The 17,458-nt window shown below is 37.6% G+C and overlaps 1 protein-coding gene across 1 annotated transcript in view; it reads right to left on the reverse strand.

Moving 5' to 3' along the window:
- The window catches only part of PALMD (palmdelphin), a 50,475-nt gene that overhangs the window by 16,104 nt on the left and 16,913 nt on the right, over positions 1-17,458 (reverse strand). Inside the window, exons 2-3 of the mRNA XM_012458464.3 lie at positions 16,423-16,503; positions 11,087-11,211 (exon numbers count right to left, since the gene is read on the reverse strand). Of these exons, the coding sequence (XP_012313887.2) occupies positions 11,087-11,211; positions 16,423-16,503 (206 nt within the window). The remainder of the gene's footprint in view (positions 1-11,086; positions 11,212-16,422; positions 16,504-17,458) is intronic.

The following is a 17,458-nucleotide window of genomic DNA, read 5'->3' on the forward strand; positions in this document are numbered from 1 at the left end:
TAGCAAGCATGGTACTAATATAGCTTCAGGGACACATCTGTCCTTGAAAATACTATTCTAAACAGAAAATCTCAACAGTGATCCAGCATGATCAGAAGAGTTGTAATAATATGTACAGGGATGATGTGTATTTAGTAAACGTGGGCAGAAAGAACATACTAGTCTTTTTGGACAACCTGCTGTTTTCTCTCTCCACACCCTACCCCCAATCCATTGTCCTTTTGTTCTTTTTAGTGATAGAACTCTCTGAGTTTTATATGACTTCTTGGCTACCTTGCTATGGACTACATTTCCCAGTGTCCTTGGCATCCAGATGGTACCATGTGAGTAAATTCTGGCCAACAGGGTATTAGCAGAATTGACGTCTGCAACTGTCATGTCGCGCCGTTAAAATAGAGCCGCTTGTCCTTCATTAATCTTCCCTTCCTGGAGTGGAATGCAGATGAGGTTGTGAGCTGACTTTGACCATATAGACAAGGGCATCCCTTAGAAGGTAGCAAAGCAACAAGACAGAAAAAAATAGGGCCTCTAGGTTGGGCACAGTGGCTCATGCCTGTAATCCCAGCACTTTGGGGGGCTGAGATGGGTGGATCATGAGGTCAGGAGATCGAGACCATCCTGGCCAACATGGTGAAACTCCATCTCTACTAAAAATACAAAAAATTAGCTGGGCGTGGTGGTGCACACCTGTAGTCCCAGCTACTCAAGAGGCTGAGGTAGGAGAATTGCTTGAATGCAGGAGGCGGAGATTGCAGTGAGCCGAGGTTGCACCACTGCAGTACAGCCTGGGTAGCAGTGCGAGACTCCGTCTCAAAAAAAAAAACAGAAATAGGGCCTCTAGATAATCTCATGTAACACTGATGCTCTCCTCTGCTTGAATGTCTACCAGTTAGGATTTGATGTATGTGAGAGAAATGGACCTTTCTATCTCATTAAGCCACTGCTCTTGAGGACTCTTTTAAAGTGACAAAACCAGTATGCTGATTATTGTGTAATCTTACGGGGAATGAATTGTAGTGTGACAGATTTTATGTGATTTTTCATAATTTTTTTCATTGATTTGCAGAATTACTCATCAGTATCTTGCATTTCAGATAGTTAACTAGTAAAAACAGAAAAATTAATCAGTCTTTGCCTCCAGTGGTTAAAGGATTTGTATGTTTCTAAAAAATGTATCAAATGTAGCATGATTTGGGTTGACAGCTGGCTAATATTGAATGGTTAAGGTTAGCAGTGAAAAATGAAAGGTCTTTTTATTTTTTAAAATCATAGCTCATCTAAAATAATCTCTCTGGAAATTCAGTGGCTACTATTAAGTATATACAGTTGACTTTAGTCAAGTTATCTTGACTGCAGTGTGTTAGTCATACATAATAGGCAGATAAATTATTACTATCGGTCAGAGGTTAAAGATATTTCATCTTTATAGATAATTTGGCCAAAGGTAAAGGCAAATTACATTTTCTTAATAAAACTGTGGGTAATGTAATCTATTGGTGAGCTTTTTGTTTTACTTTTTAAAGTTGGGGTTTAATACATTTCATCAAATGTATAACAAACCTTTATTAAGGACCTATTACATGTCATGCATATTTTCTTTACTAAGCTTAAATAAAATCATTATCTTAAGTGAAATAACTCAGAAACAGACAAATACCACATGTTCTGACCTATAACTTGGTGCGAAGTAATGTGTATTTATGGACATATAGAGTGGGATAATAGTCACTGGAGAGTCAGAGAAGGATGAGAGGGTAGGAGGGGTATGAGGGATGAGAAATTACCTAATGGGTACAATGAACATTATTTGGCTGATGATTGCACTAAAAGCCCAGACTTCACCACTATGCAGTATATCCATGTAACAAAACCACTTGTACCTCATATCTACAAAAATTTTTAAAAAGTGCATATCAAAAAAGATAAAGAATAATCCAATGCACAGACTGTACGTAAGAACAAAAACTATTCAATATGGCTGGTGTCCTAAAAAAAGAGAAGAAGAAGAACAAGAACTGCCTTAGAACCAGCCATTGTCAAAGTGCATGTGTAATAAGGAAGATCTAGCCTGCTAGTGCAAACAATCACATGCTACTGGTAAGCATGCCAGAGAATTAAAGGGCACTTGGCATACAGCAAACACTGTTTGTTGCAAGCCAGATCTGTTGCCTCTAATCTGGAGCATTTAAGAACAGAGCAAACAATACAATGCAGCAACTTTAAGATAACAAGAAGCAGAGAGCCAAGGCAACGATGACATTGAAGCAAGCGTCGGTCTGCTCTGATGGCTGGGAACAGAGCAGATGTTTAGAAAGCTGAGTAATTAATTACATGCGAATAGCTTTTGCATGGGTGAATCTCATCTCCTAATATAACTCTGAAAATATTAATAATTATCTAATGGGCAGATAATAGTATCCTGATTTGAAACTGCCATGTAGGCATGTAACATTAGAAGAGAGTGATTTAGTAGAAGAGCAAACCCTCTTAATCAGAACAATATTTTGCAAATTGAGGGTTTAATTTGCCATGAAAAATAAGAAACCAAACTGGTTTTCAGAGTATCAGCCACTGTCATGCACAAGTTATTATACAAATGTAATTTCCATATGAGTGCAAATAAACATATACTCTCAAGGCTGATGTGATATGAAGAATTAGTTAGTCATGGGCTTCTCAAGTGCTCTGGCAGGACAGAAACTAGGTGTGTGTGTGTTTTTAATGAGGGATTGTAGAGAACCTTGTAGTATATGACAAACATTTAAAAGGAGTGAAATAATTGTAACAATTTGACTTGCACCCCGGTGTCATGAGGTTCCCAAGTGACCATCAACTACCGTTGTGGCCAGGACATGGCAGGTTAACTGAAGATCTATTTATCCATGATTCTGGTAAGCCTTTTTCTTTCCCTAAAAAAAATTGTACAGAAAATATTTCTATGAATAAACTGCTTGTAACTATATAATGAAATGGCAAAAAGTATTCAATGATGTAGACAGCTAGTGACTCTCTCCTTTCAGAAATAATTCCTGGCTTTGTGCCTTGGAAACCCTTAACATTTATTCCTGACAATATTATAGAGCAGCCACTATATTTTCTACTTTTTATCTACTTCATTTTTGCTTTGCTTCTTGATGTTAATTGTTCATATTTGATTACCAAGAACAGGGCTGTATTGTTTGAAGATCAACAAATATAAATTTCAATCCTAATGAAACATAGAGTAGCCAGCAAGAATCAGATAACCTTGGGTGGTCTAAATGGATGAAGTGACATTTGCCTTATGGCAGACAAAAGATGCATTGCAAGGGGGTGGGTGTGGAAGTGTTTTGAGCTGGTAAAATTAGTTACGGGAAACTCTCCTGCAGAATGGAGAAGACTAGGCCCTGTGGCAGGCAGCACAGATCCTTTCTCTATTACAATGAGTTGCTGCTCTTGAACATTCTTCCTTTGTGACCAAGGTTTGGAGAACAGATCACTGAAACTAATTCACCTCCCACTTTCCGGATTGTTCAGTTACTCCTTTGTTCTATCTTTACTCACGTCAGCACAGCCAAAGATCTATGACAACTCTGCTAATGGTGTCAAATTTGTATTTCAAGGCACTGAATCCCATTTTGAGTGAGATAATAAATGTAAGTGTAAGTGCATTTTGAAAAGTTAAAGGATTTAAAGAGAGAAAAACACAAATACAATTTTTTTTTCTGGGAGCTTATCATTCTGAAATCTTCTCTATAAGACTCATGGCAAGTTATCAATAATATTCACTAAATGAATCAAGAATAAGCAGCGTAAGGTCTGGTGGAAAGGGTCTGGAGTCAGGAAGACCTACGTGTGACTCCTGGCATGACTCCTACCGGATTTATAGCTTTCTGTGCTTCAGTGTTCTTATGGACAAAATGAGGCTAATTAGACTTCCCTCAGAGAATTGTCATTCTCAGAATAATGCTCCATAAAGGGTAGCTGTTATTAAATAAATTGAAGTGGAGGGAGGATCCTCAGAGGTAATTGTAATCTACTTTCCAGCCTATCATGGTGGGGGCCAGTAACCATTTAATCCTTATTTCTACTAACATATAGATGAGATTGGCAGGTTTGAGCAAGAATGAATGCTGAAAGGTGGGAATAAGGAAATAAAAGGGCGCATAGAGGAGGAGAAAATGAGGAGAAAGTAAACAAAGCGATGGTCAGATGTTAAAACATGCCATCAAGGACCTAGAAATAGAAATTCCATTTGACCCAGCAATCCCATTACTGGGTATATATCCAAAGGATTATAAATCGTTCTACTATAAGGACACATGCACACGAATGTTCATTGTAGCACAGTTTACAATAGCAAAGACCTGGAACCAACCCAAATGCCCATCGATGATAGACTGGACAGGAAAAATGTGGCACATATACACCATGGAATATTATGCAGCCATCAAAAACGATGAGTTCGCGTCCTTTGTAGGGACATGGATGAACCTGGAAACCATCATTCTCAGCAAACTGACACAAGAACAGAAAATCAAACACCACATGTTCTCACTCATAGGTGGGTGTTGAACAATGAGAACACATGAACACAGGGAGGGGAGCACTATACACTGGGGTCTGTTGGGGGGGAGAGGGGGGATAGAGGGGGGTGGGGAGTTGGGGAGGGATAGCATGGGGAGAAATGCCAGATATAGGTGAAGGGGAGGAAGGCAGCAAATCACACTGCCACATATGTACCTATGCAACAACCTTGCATGTTTTTCACATGTACCCCAAAACCTAAAATGCAATTAAAAAAAAAAAAAACAAAAAACATGCCATCAATAATTGTTTCAAAAACCAGGACACTATTACCATATAACTTTGTCCTTGACTTAAACTAGCTGGATGTTTATTCTTTTTTTTTATTTTTAAAAGCGTTTCAAGGCTTTCCTTTTTAGTTCATTCATGTTTAAGTCATTATCTAGGCTTCTTCAGCTGGTCCTCTTAGAAAGGTAGCATTTTTAAGTACTAATATTCATCCATACATCATCTATTTTTCTCATTCATTCATTTTTTAAGCTATATATTCACAGGTATTCCCACTATGTGCTAGGCGTTGTACTAGGGCTTGTGTGAGTGTTGGTGGGTTGGAGTGGGTAGACTTCTTCCCTTATTTTGCTTTTAAGTTTGGTTTACTTAGCTTTTGTTGTTAAGTTAAAACTGAAGCTCCTGAATTAAAAATAATCAGACTATCTGGGAGATTAAAAACAACAGATGAACTATCACAAATCTGGTAAACCAATTAGTCAAATATGGAGAGTGAAAAACATGCTCGGAATGATTTTGACTCATATAATTACCTTAGAATAATTTCTCGAGTGTCTCCAGGCAACAGCAAATTTAATAAGAAACAAATGGTGGAGTTTTTTTTTCGCTTTTTTCTTCCTTTTCTTATGTTGTCATCAAAGAGCAGCTTGTCTATCTCTCTGCTATGTGGTATTAGATATGGGTTAGGGTAGGAAGGCAGAAACATGTACAATGTGGTATTTTTTCACGTAGCATACCTCACCTGTGTTTGATGAAACATTAGTTTCATTAAGGTACAATCGACCTGCACAGGTAGTTAAAAGCATTAGGTAGGGTTAAACTTGGATGGAAATAATAATGAGCTAAACTTTGATAAATGATAACCAGTAACAAAAAAATTTAACTTTTATATTTCTACATCAATGTTTTGGGTTTGCTTTTGAATTGAATCTTGCCTGCTCTCTTTTGAGTTAACTGAGTAGATTATTGCTTTACATGATATTGAGCAGAATACATTTTCTTGGGGTTCAGCTCCCTTTGTGGAGGAATATTCCTTAAGTCATATGGGATGTGGCCATAGCTGCTGTGCCAGCCTACTTGGCTTTTCTCTTGGCTTGGATAGTCACATAGACATCCAAGGCTTCACATATACCTTTGCCCATTTGTATCATATGTGGAAGGTGGTTTCTAACTATTTGGGGGACAAATGAAAGTTCATTAAAAGAAGGCAGAAGGTCAGAAGGGCGCTTTGGAGTATTTACAAAAAAATCCATGCTAGAGAACGTTTAATCATAAGTAGCTTATCCTTCCCAAAGGGAATGCAGTGTATTTGCATCATTCTCCTCGGCAGTTAACCTTTTACATTTCATGCTTATGACATTTCTGTCAGGCACTCTTGTGCTCCAATTAAAGTCCGAGGTCTTTGGACACAGTTCAAGAAGTAGAGTGTCTGGACCGGAGCTTGGTACAGGGCGGTTTGGCTAAGGGAGGTCATGGACAACTGCAGGGCAGCTGCATAGGGAGGAAGAACCCAGGATGTGAACAAGTTGCTAGGAGCACACCTCCTAAGGAGACTTCTTGTGGGGTGTCGCTGTGGGTGTGAGCTATCGGATAGAGGAGAGCAAAGAAAGTGTTAGGACGAGATTTCCAAGCCAGGCTATACATTTGTGCACATGGATATTTGGACTGAAAAACCAGTGCACCTGTGTCTACAATCGGGCAGTAAATGGTTCAGTGGTTGCAGTAAGAGCAGGGCTCATTTGGGAGGCAAATTGAAACTCTGTTTAAGCAAAGTGACTCAGAAGGAGATGTTCAATAGCCTTCCCCTGGGAACATTTCCTCCCAAGGTATTAATCAGGGCACCAGGCAAAATACTCCAAAATATTGTTCCAAAGCTAAGAATGTAACTCAGAGACAGAAACCATGGAAACCCACTTATATTCTGAAATGTTGCCTCTCTTTGGAAGAGAAGACGACAGCATGAATAAGCAGATAGGCTTTACTTAAAGGTTGTGCATGAGTCAGGGTACCCTCTGAATGTCTTTAATATGTGAACTACCCAGGTAAATGTCTACATAATGTGGTACACATAAGAGTGAAATTATAGCATAGATTGGAAATTTAAAAATGCCCTAAAAGTACAGAGTTTACAGAATTTAACATTTGTAAAGAATTTCTGTAGGATCTGAGGCACAGTTTTATTTTTATGATTAGGACTTTCAATTAGGTTTAAAATCCTGGCTCTTTACATTAGCTGTAGACTTGTGTAACTTAGCCTCTGTAAGCCTCAATTTTTTCCCATCTATTAAATGTTACCCACCTAATAGGGTAGTTGTGAGAATTTAATGAAATAACATACATGAAATGTTTAGCACAATGCCTGGTCCACAGCAAATGTTCCATAAAAATTAACCCCTATGGTAACATTCTAGCCTTTAAGCCATAAAGAGAAATCATCGATTATTTCCAAATGAAAAGAATTCTTGTCGGTGGGTATTCTCAGTTTACTTCAAGAAAATTATTCTTTTTACTAGCATAAAGAAATGAGAGAACTTGGCCAAAAAATAAAAATACCTGGATAAAGATCCATGCAGTGTTGTTCTTTTAATTTTGCCTTTTAGTAGGGACTAGTATTTAATATTTTTTGTACACCTACCATGTGTCAGGCACTCTGCATTCACAGCAGTCCTGTGAAGTGGCTATAACTGTCCCACGTTACAGGCAAGGAAACTGAGGCTCAACGAAATAAAAGAACTTGACCAAGCCTATGTACTATGTCAGCAGAACAGGGATTTGAATGCCAGAGGCAACACTGCTTAGTTCATTTCACGACGCCTTGGAAGTAGAAAGAAAGAAAGAAAGAGGTTCATGGGCAAAGTCTGGCCCTGCTATGGACTCCAAGGTAAACATTTCTATTTTGATGTTCCCATTAAAATCTTATCCTCTAGCTGAGGGGCCTGGCAGAATGGCAAGTGTCACCCTCGAGCAGGCACGTAAGTCAAGTGATAAATCACATTCAGAGTTTGGGTTACTTCCCCTGCTTAGGGAATGTGAGTGGCTCTGCCTAGTTCAACTTCATCAGTTGGCTCAATTGCTACTCAGTGCTAACGGGAAATTGTACTGATTTAGCTGGTAATAAGAGCTTCTCAGGCACTGTGGGTACTTGTTTAGGAGAAAGATTGAATTTAAAAACATGCACCTGATTTTCTTTCAGCAGCTTTACAAACATCTGAGAAGAAAATGTTCCATTATCAGGTAAAGCTGCTTTGGCAATGTGATTTTTATAATGCTGGGCGGTAGGGGAGGTTGCTTAATACAGATAAGGCATAGATATTTTTTGTCTTCATGTGTTGTTTCCGAACATTCTGTTGCTTGTACATTTTTAACCAGATAAACATGCCTCTATAGGCCACGAGAAAACAGAATTCTTTATTTATTATTTTTTTCAGATACATCGTTTTAGGATCACTCCTTAAAGCAGTTTGCTGATTATTAGAGATACTTGTCTGTGTTAGGCATTTTGCTATTTTTAGAGCATTTGCATTTACAGCTCTCTTTTCATTTTTCATCTGGAGAGCACTAAACCTGGCTTGCTTGGAGATCTGTTACCCTTTACTGACTCTGTGGCCTTGATTAAGCCACTTAATCTCTCTGCGCCTATTTCTTCACTTGTGAAATGGAGGTGTTGATGCTTTCTTTTTAGGATTGCTGTTTTAAATGACTTAGTGTAAGTACTTTGTAAATTACATAAGTTCCTTTAAAAGTGAAACACTACTTTTATTCTATTTAAGGACTAAACTCATTTGGTGTTCACAAAGGAGTATTTATGGATTCATAGCATCACGAAGATCTAAAAGTTGTAGTGAGATGCGAGAAATTGGATAATGAACAAATATGTAATTGGTAATTTACCAAAGAGAGCAGGGGGACATAGAAGGAGATCCTAAGTGTGGTTGGAGTTTTTTGGAGAAAGGAGAGAAAAGGAACAGAACGTATTTCAAAGATTTTCTATAAGAGAGAATACCTTTTCAGTCCACAGACGTTGCTGTGTGCCATCATTTCAAAGGCAGTGTGGGGTAGTCAAATGGGTCAGTCCCCGATCTTCCACTTCCTAGTTGTGTGAATTCCTTAACTTCTTTGAAAGAAGTGAAGGTAGTAATAGCTACCCTCACCGGCTTATGAAGATTAAATGGGACAATATATGTAAGTGCCTGGTGTGTACTATGGCTTATTAAATATCTCTTTCTCTTCCTCTTCGTCTCCCTCCTCCTCTTCCTTTTTAATTTTTGGTTAGGAAGAAGCTGTAACTAGAAGCCACTATCAATACTACTAGAAGCTTATGTGCTTCTCAGAGCATTCAGGCAAGGTCTAAAAGCAATCAGTAGAGTCCTGGTTAATACTCAGATTACTCAAAATGCTGCCCAAGCCTGTTAATGGAGTTTGTGTATATGTAGCCACTTCAGTTATCATCAGATGCAGAGAAAGCTGTAGGTGTTCAGTATGTGGAAAGACTCTAAATGGAGGTTTTGAGGGGAAGCAAGTAGGTGTCTGTGCAGTGGGAAAGGTTTGCAGGGATTAAATTTAGGACTCTTTCAGAGAGAAGCGTTCTGTGTTGAGGAATGAAGAAAGTAATCACCCCCTTAAGCCGGACTCTTGGTGAGAAGGTCTTGCTAAGGGATGCCTTGATAAGAATTGAGTTTTTCAAGCTATAGAGTTGACTTACTGGGTTATTTTTTAAAGTATTTATTATTCTCTATTTAGAAGCACTTCATATCTTTGAGTAAACAACTGAGGGGTTTATAAATGCAAACATTTCAATTCTATAACCTTTTAAGAATCGTTAATTTCAAAAACATCTAGATAAGGATGAGCAGTTAATGATTTTAGCTATTAAATATACAAGTGCATGCAATTAATCAAGTAAAATGGAAATCATTTGTAGAGCGGAAGCCCTTTTTCATGTTGTCAGTTTTAAGCGTAATCAGATCTGTTTGTATAGTGCAGTGAGTATGGACAAAATATGGTCGTAGCACAGCTACCAAATACTGAATGTCACTAAAAGATCTGTGTTTCATGTCTTTTCTATAGTCCTCACTAAAGGCAATAAATTAAAGTGAGTGAGGTTTTGAAAGTTGTCTACGTTCAAAGATGCGTAGACTTTAATTTGTTGTCATGCTTATAAAACAAGAAATTCCATCTTTTAAATGTTATCCCTGTGTAGGTTAGAAAATGATTCTGGTCTTTCCCATATCTGTTTCTTTTGTGCTTTTTTGCATGTGATAATACTAGTAATCCCATCTTACATTTGAGCTTTCCATTTTTTTATGTCCATCATCTTATTTCAAGCCAAGATAATTTTAAAACATTACTTCTTACGCCAGCAGTTGCCTGACTGTACTGATCTCACATAATAAGCAGGAAAGGATGTTGAGAAATGAGGTGAACACCTGTGACCAAATCATCAGAGAACCGGAAGAGGGAAACTGTGAGTAGAGTATTCCTAGAGAAGCTTCTTTTCCAAAATATCACAGTTGTGATTGAGGAGGGCCTGAGAGAGATATGATGGAAGGACAGGATAAACACACCTGTAGACTTGTCACCTGTCCTAAGGTGAGAATATGGGCTGGGGCTGTAAAGAAGGACTGTTGTTTGTGTACCTACCATGTGCCAGGTAGGTGCTGGTAGTTTAGCACATATATTTTTTAATCTGATCAATAGCACTAAAAGGTAGGCATTCCTACCATTCTGGAGGAAACAGTCTCAGAGAAGTGTGAGTAAGTCATCAATATGCATTTAAAAAATAAATCTAGTGTTGCTATACTCAGGTGATATTTACAGTAAAATTTCTATTGTGGCCTTCTGGTGTGCTTCCCTAGTCTTTTTTAGAAATTCATATGGAAGGCTGGCCACGGTGGCTTACACCTCTAATCCTAGTACAGTGGGAGGCCGAGGCGGGCGCGTCACTTTGAGCTCAGGAGTTCTAGACCAGCCTGGGCAACATGGTGAAACCCCATCTCTACAAAAATATAAAAATTAGCCGAGCATTGGTGGTGGGCACCTGTAGTCCTAGCTACTCAAGAGGCTGAGGTTGGAGGATTGCTTGAGCCCTGGGAGTGGAGGTTGCAGTGAGCTGAGATCGCACCACTGCACCCCAGCCTAAGCGACAGTGTGAAAGCCTGCCTTAAAAAAAAAAAAAAGAAATTCAAATGGAAGATCCGATTGTGCCCCTGAAAGTCAGAATGGCATGTCTATGTACAACATGGGACAAAGTCAAAATAAAGGTAGTTGTGGAGTGTCTCAGTGAGGGCCATACCTGAGGATACTTTGTTCTAGAACCTGGATCTGGTGCTGGTCTTGTTGATTTTGCTTCTTCATCTCTTCCTGTTCTTTTCCGCTGCTGATTCCGTCTAGAAGCCATTTCTCCCTCAAGGCCTTTTTCTGATGTCAGGAAACATAAAGATATGTTCTTATATTGGTCAATAGTTTCCAAAATCTCTTACTGCTTTCAAATCTAATGAATTTCAATAGGTGACAGAGGAAGCATTTTCTCTCAGTATCTTGCCTGAATAAATCTCGTATAGCCTTCTTGACTCTATTCAAACCAGTTTGTATGCATCTAAGTCTCATTTACATTTCAAGGGTTAGTTTGGGTCCCTCCTTTGGCATGAAGATCCCTGGCCCCCATGCTCCTGGCAGCCCCATCTCGACCCCACTTTCTGTCTTCAGAATCATGCCATACTGTATGTTTATCACAGTCATAATGGGACCTCATAATATGATGTCTTTAGTGTTATTTGTTATTGATGGGTGTATATCTTGTGTCCTTAACAAAGTCAAAATCGTCTTGAAGCCATTTTGATACTCCCCCCAGTGAGAGCATAAAACTGCTTCAGAAAACTCTTTTGTGGGATTAATTGGAACGGTGGGAAAAACAGAAGGTTGCTGTTGTGCCTTAAACATATTCAGTGTTAGTCTCGGGCTGTGTGGCAGCTATTTATTGTTTTACCTACTTAACACCCCTTCTTTCTTCTCAGAGTCTCCCTGGTTATAGACATTCTTAAGCACAAAATTTACTGATCTGTCTAAACGTTAGTGAGTTTTTGTCAACTTTAACAACACACAGAAAATTATATTTCACCATATGGAAAAAACCAAAAATCTCCTCTTGAGTTTGCATGAGGAAATGAATCTCCTGGACCTGGAGTTTAAAGACCTAAGATGACTTAAAACAAATGAAAAAGACCTTTAAATTTTGGATGGGCTTTAATTAGCATGTAGTCTACATCTCAAGTAGAAAGTGTCAGATATACTGTCATGTTATTTTCAAGGAGCTCAAGTTTGTCTTTTTCTCTTGGAATAAAAGGGCTCTCATTATGTATCTAATCTGCCTCTATAAATTATTTGTTCAGTTATTCGTTGTTAATTATTCATTGGGGATTCACTATGTTTAAAATCCATCAGGAAAAAATGGGAACTTTGTTTTTTGGGACTTCTTTCTCTTATATTGAAATTTAATGAGAGCAAGTAAGAATAATTTTGTGTTCTTTTTTTTTTCATTAGTTTGCACATGGATATCCAGTTTTCTCAGCACCACTTATTAATGAGACTGTCATTTCCCCATTAATTTTGTGTTTTTTTAAGGGATGCTAGAATAAATACCACTGAGATACAAATATCTCTGAATTAAAAACACATTTAAAATTAAGTTTGTGATAGATAATTACCAAAGGATTTTTTTTTTTACTAAGGTAAAGACTTCTAAACCTTTTTTTTTTTTAAAAAAAAGAACCCCAATATAACACTATAACTTATAACATCACAAATAAATGTTATATGGAACTATAGTTTGGAAAACAGATGAATTCAGGACTGCTCTAATTGAAGCAGTGTGGGGACCTGAAGGCTTATGGATGCACAGAATATGGTTTGAAAACCACTAGATTAAGTAAATAACAACTTCACCCCCGATCATCACATTTGTGTTGGCCTTTTCAGAGTCTTAAGCATTGCATGTGGATAATATACACCATAAGAGCAATTTGTATTACTGTACTCTGTGGTCAGAGATTGTTTACCCCAGTGTTATCTTAACCATTGGTTATAGCTGTTAAGCTGTTTGTAAAAATGTTTTCCCGCAGACCCAGTAAATATTATTAACATTGGTCGATATTCAGCTCCTGGGGTCAAAGATGCTAAGAAAATCTGAATATAGCATCATTTTAATAATTTATCTTGATTCTAATTTATTTTTAATTGATTTATTTTAATTTTAGCTAATGCATAGAAAAGAAGACAGTAACAACTATAGAAGTAAGTTATACTCCTTACAAAACACCTATAAAGAAAGCTCCAGTCAACTGCATACATAGCTCTATAAGAAACACTCAGATGGGGTGGTTTTATGAGGCTGAATTATAGGGGGTAGCGAATCATCCTCGTGATGTGTTAGGTTAACTTGGGGCTACCTTCTTAATGCTTAGTCTGGTTAGAAATAATTTTAATTTTAACCTTGTAAAACTTTGTTCATACTTCATTAATTTTCATTTATTCCTGGTGGAGAACTCACTACCATTGAACTTAAATATAAAATATACAATTTGGATGTGCAATCAAAATGATATATTGATACAATCACATATATACTGTAGTAATCAAAATGGTTATTTTGTTTTTATGTCACAGTTTAGACTCGTGCTTTAATATATGAGGCTAATGAATATAATAAAATCTACTTTACAATGAAATTCAGAATGGAAAGCCATATGAACTAAATGAAAATATGTGACATGCAGGTGATAGGTCTTTCTGCAGTTTTTTTTAGGAAAAGGTTTTCTTGAAGCACTTCTATATCTACCAGAAGTTACAGTAGACCTGGAATAAAGTGTTTTTCATAGACTGAATTGAGTGGACTCATGGAAATCAAACATTTTTCAGATTGAGTATATTTTGTGTTTCCTTGTAATATGAGATTGTGATCATATACTAGGCAAGAAGATCCATACAGAAAAAGGTCTCAGAATAGTTTGAATATTAAGATGTAAAAATGTCCCAGAATCTGCCTTGCTAGCACATTGTGGGCATGATCATCAGTTTCAGGAGCTAAAGAGTATCAGAGTGAGTCACTACCACTATTTTGAAATGTGTGTATTCTGATATAGGAGGAACACTTTGTAAATGTTTATGCTTATGTTGTTTAATGTGTGTCACTGAAGTATAATGAACTAGTTTGCAGTCAGGAAGGTGGAGACAGTAGTCACGAAAACCAGGACAAATGGAAGAAGAAGAAAATAAGAGACAGGCTACAGAGGCCAATAGAACTTTCCTAACTTGGCGAACATATTGTAGAGTTGTTTTTAAAAATACTTTTGCACATTTTGAACCCTATTTGGGAATTATGCCTTGTTGCTGTTTGGTATAGCCAACTATTTTCTGCAAAACTTAGAAGAATACGCTTTACTGAAATAGCCACTCTTTCTTCTCTGCGCCCCGCGCAGTTGATGTCTCCCACAAAGTGTTTATCACAGAATAAGCATCATTATGAGTTTACATATCAGTTACCCTTTTAAGGACACATGCCAAATTTCACTTATTTTATATTCTTAGTGTCTAGTTTGTACCTTGTATATAATAGGCACTTAATAAATATTTACTGACTAAAGGCCCTATGTACATCCATATAAATTCTACTTATCAACTAAGACTCAGCTTGAAACATATACCTTTAATAGTGCCTTCTTGACCACCCCAGATTAAAGAATAGTATACTGTGGTTTAAATTAAAACAACTATCCTTTATCTTGTTTACTTAATCTCGAATTTCCTAAATCAGGACAATGTGTCATTTCCCCCAATTCCCAGCCCTGCTGCATGCCACACATACCACTTTTGGCCAGTGAACAGCTTGGGAAAGTGGATAGCACTTTCAGGCAGAGAAAATGGAAACCTTCTGCTCCAGGTATAAGCATCCCTGAACCAGAGTGCACTACTGGCAAAGGAATATAGACAGGATTTTGGCACCATCACTTCAGGTATCTTTGTGCAGTGCACACTCTGCGCAACTGTATATGGCAGACCAAAACATGATAAATGTTTTGGTTGGATTGGATTGGAAGAGGTCTCCTGTGTTCTGGAGAGCAAACCAATAAGGAAGATGATGTACTACCTTCCAGACTGTTTTTGGCAAGTGCTGAAATGAGGTGCTACCTCAGAAATGGACCTTTCAGTGAGTCAGGTCTTTCATGTGAAACTTACTTTCTAAATGAACTGAGGGGATATTTAAATCTCTTCTACTGTGAGCTCCTCTGTTTTGTGGTTATCATTCTGCAAAGATAGCAATTGCCCATTCTCAAGGATAGCTAGAGAGCTGTCAGTTTACTCAGAAGCAGGATGTAGTTCATTGGGAGATCCGGATTGTATGAGTAAATTGTGTGCTTGTGTGTGTGTGTAAATTGTGCAAGTGTGTGTGTGTGAGAGAGAGAGAGAGAAAAGGAGAACAAATGACCTCTAACTCCTCTTGTTTTGGAGTTAGAAATGGTCCATCTAAAACACTGTTCCACATTTGACTGTTGACTTCATTTGAATTGCACTGGAACAACTTGGCACTTTTTTTTTTAAAATTTCATTGATTTTTCTAGGAGTACACACTGCATTTCTTGATTATGTATACTACTCATGTAAATTCAGTGTGACATATTGGAAGGGCAGCAGACTTACTATGCTTTGAAATTATCCATTAAACATCGGAAATGTCAACTTACTTAGAAGCAAAGAATCAAACAGAATCCAGAGAGCTGAGGCTAATTGGAATCTTAAATTATGTTTTTTTTTCAGTGGTAGGTACTTGTTCCATTGAAAAAATGAAGTCAGTTGCATTCGGCAAGTTAATTTAAATTTGTAGACCCTGTGAGTGTGCAGCCTTGTATCATTAAGGGGATTCATTAAATCTATTGATAGCAGCCCTGCCAGAAAAGTAGTTTCCTGCTTGGGTCTTTTCACAAGGAGCTCCTGTTTGTCATTTGCTTGCATCCTGTCACTAAGCTAAGTAATAAAATGTTGAAACTCAATGTGCTTTAATTACAAAGTGACCACACCCAGTGAAAGATGTAAAATCTGATTTTAAACACGGAGAGTTACTTTTGGTTATGATCTCATGTTCTGTCAAAACAAAATAAAACAAAAACCCAAAGCATGCTCAAACAACATTGGGCTCATGGCACTGAGCTTTTAAATACAAGCATCCTTGACCATGCCAGACGCTGTTCTGCACCCCCGGGGGAATGGCTGGCCTTTCATTGATTTCAAAAGGAACTTCCTAGCTGGATCCACTCCCTAGGGATGCTAAGCAAGACTGCGAGCAGGGCCAAATTCTCAATGCTGAATTCTCAAGGTTACTCGAGAAAATTGGGAAACTCAGTAATAAATGATAAAAGTAAGAAAATGATGTTTTCAACTTTGCACATGTTTGCTAGAAGGTATTAATCTCATATGCAAATATTACCAGCTTGTTGGCCTCCCCTGTGGTTATTACAATGTTAATCAAACTATCTTTGAATTTTTTTCTTTCCTAAAGCTTTTTTAGTATTGAAATTTGAGTACCATTAGAATTTTTGAATACAAAATCATTGAAATGAAATTAAAGTCACAAGTTACCTTCAAATGCTGGTGCTTTAGTTTGTCTTCCTCTATTTTCAGACGCTTCTGTGAGATTTCTTCCTGTATTTTTCTTTTATCCTGAAATGAAAAAGTTCCAGCATATTTTATTTATAAAATTTGCTTAATTATGTTTTCTTAGGGTTGTTGTCACTATCTGAATGGCCCATTAGAGATATTTTCTTGGCATTGGTATGAAGCTGCTTTGGAAACTCCTATTTCAAAGGAAAGGAGAGGAAAGTGAGACATTCAAAGCGTTTTGCTTATGGGAAAGACTATGGAAAGGTACTTTTCTAAACAGGCTTAAACATCCTTCTTCACTCCCCTTTTCTTTCTTTCCCATTAGTCTAGCAAGATTGACCTACTGAGTGATGTAATAGAACAAGTGAATTGTAAGGAGAGAGTTTTCAAATAGATGTGAGGAAACATCGTGAGAAGAGAGAATGGTCCTGGTCCAATGTTGAAGAAACTTCCGGGTGAAAGGACTCCTTATGTGGAAAAACAGGTCGACGGATGAATCATTAGAAAACTAGGAAGCTGGGAAGTGGGACTGTTTCCTCCTTGTATAGCCTGCTGTGGGAAGATAGAGGAAAAGAGTTGATAGTACTTCTTAACACTAAAAGGACTTTTAGCTCCTATAAAACAAAACTCATGAAGTTATATTATACCTTTTACCAAGTTTAAATTATGTTACCTCAAACAACCCAGAAAGCATAACTACTAATACAAAAACATTGTACTTTTAAGAAAATATAGCAAATAATATTAGGTAGACAGCCTGGGTTTGACTTCTGCCTCCTCCATTTACTAGCTCTGTGTCTTTGGACAAAAATCCGTATCTTCTCTGTGCCTCAGTAACCTCATCTGTAAAATGAGGCTACTGAGAGTACCTACCTGATATATGTAAAAGTGTCTAGAACAGCGCTTGACACAGTGCTCTAGAGACACTTAATAACATTAAATAAATAAATATATAACTTGTTGATCACCTAGAAAGCGACACAATAGATCTGATAGTGCTTTCATTAGCTTGAAA

Source organism: Aotus nancymaae, unplaced genomic scaffold, assembly GCF_030222135.1.
Source record: "Aotus nancymaae isolate 86718 unplaced genomic scaffold, 86718_ANA_hifiasm-v0.15.2.pri h1tg000103l, whole genome shotgun sequence".
Taxonomy (NCBI): Eukaryota; Metazoa; Chordata; class Mammalia; order Primates; family Aotidae; genus Aotus; species Aotus nancymaae.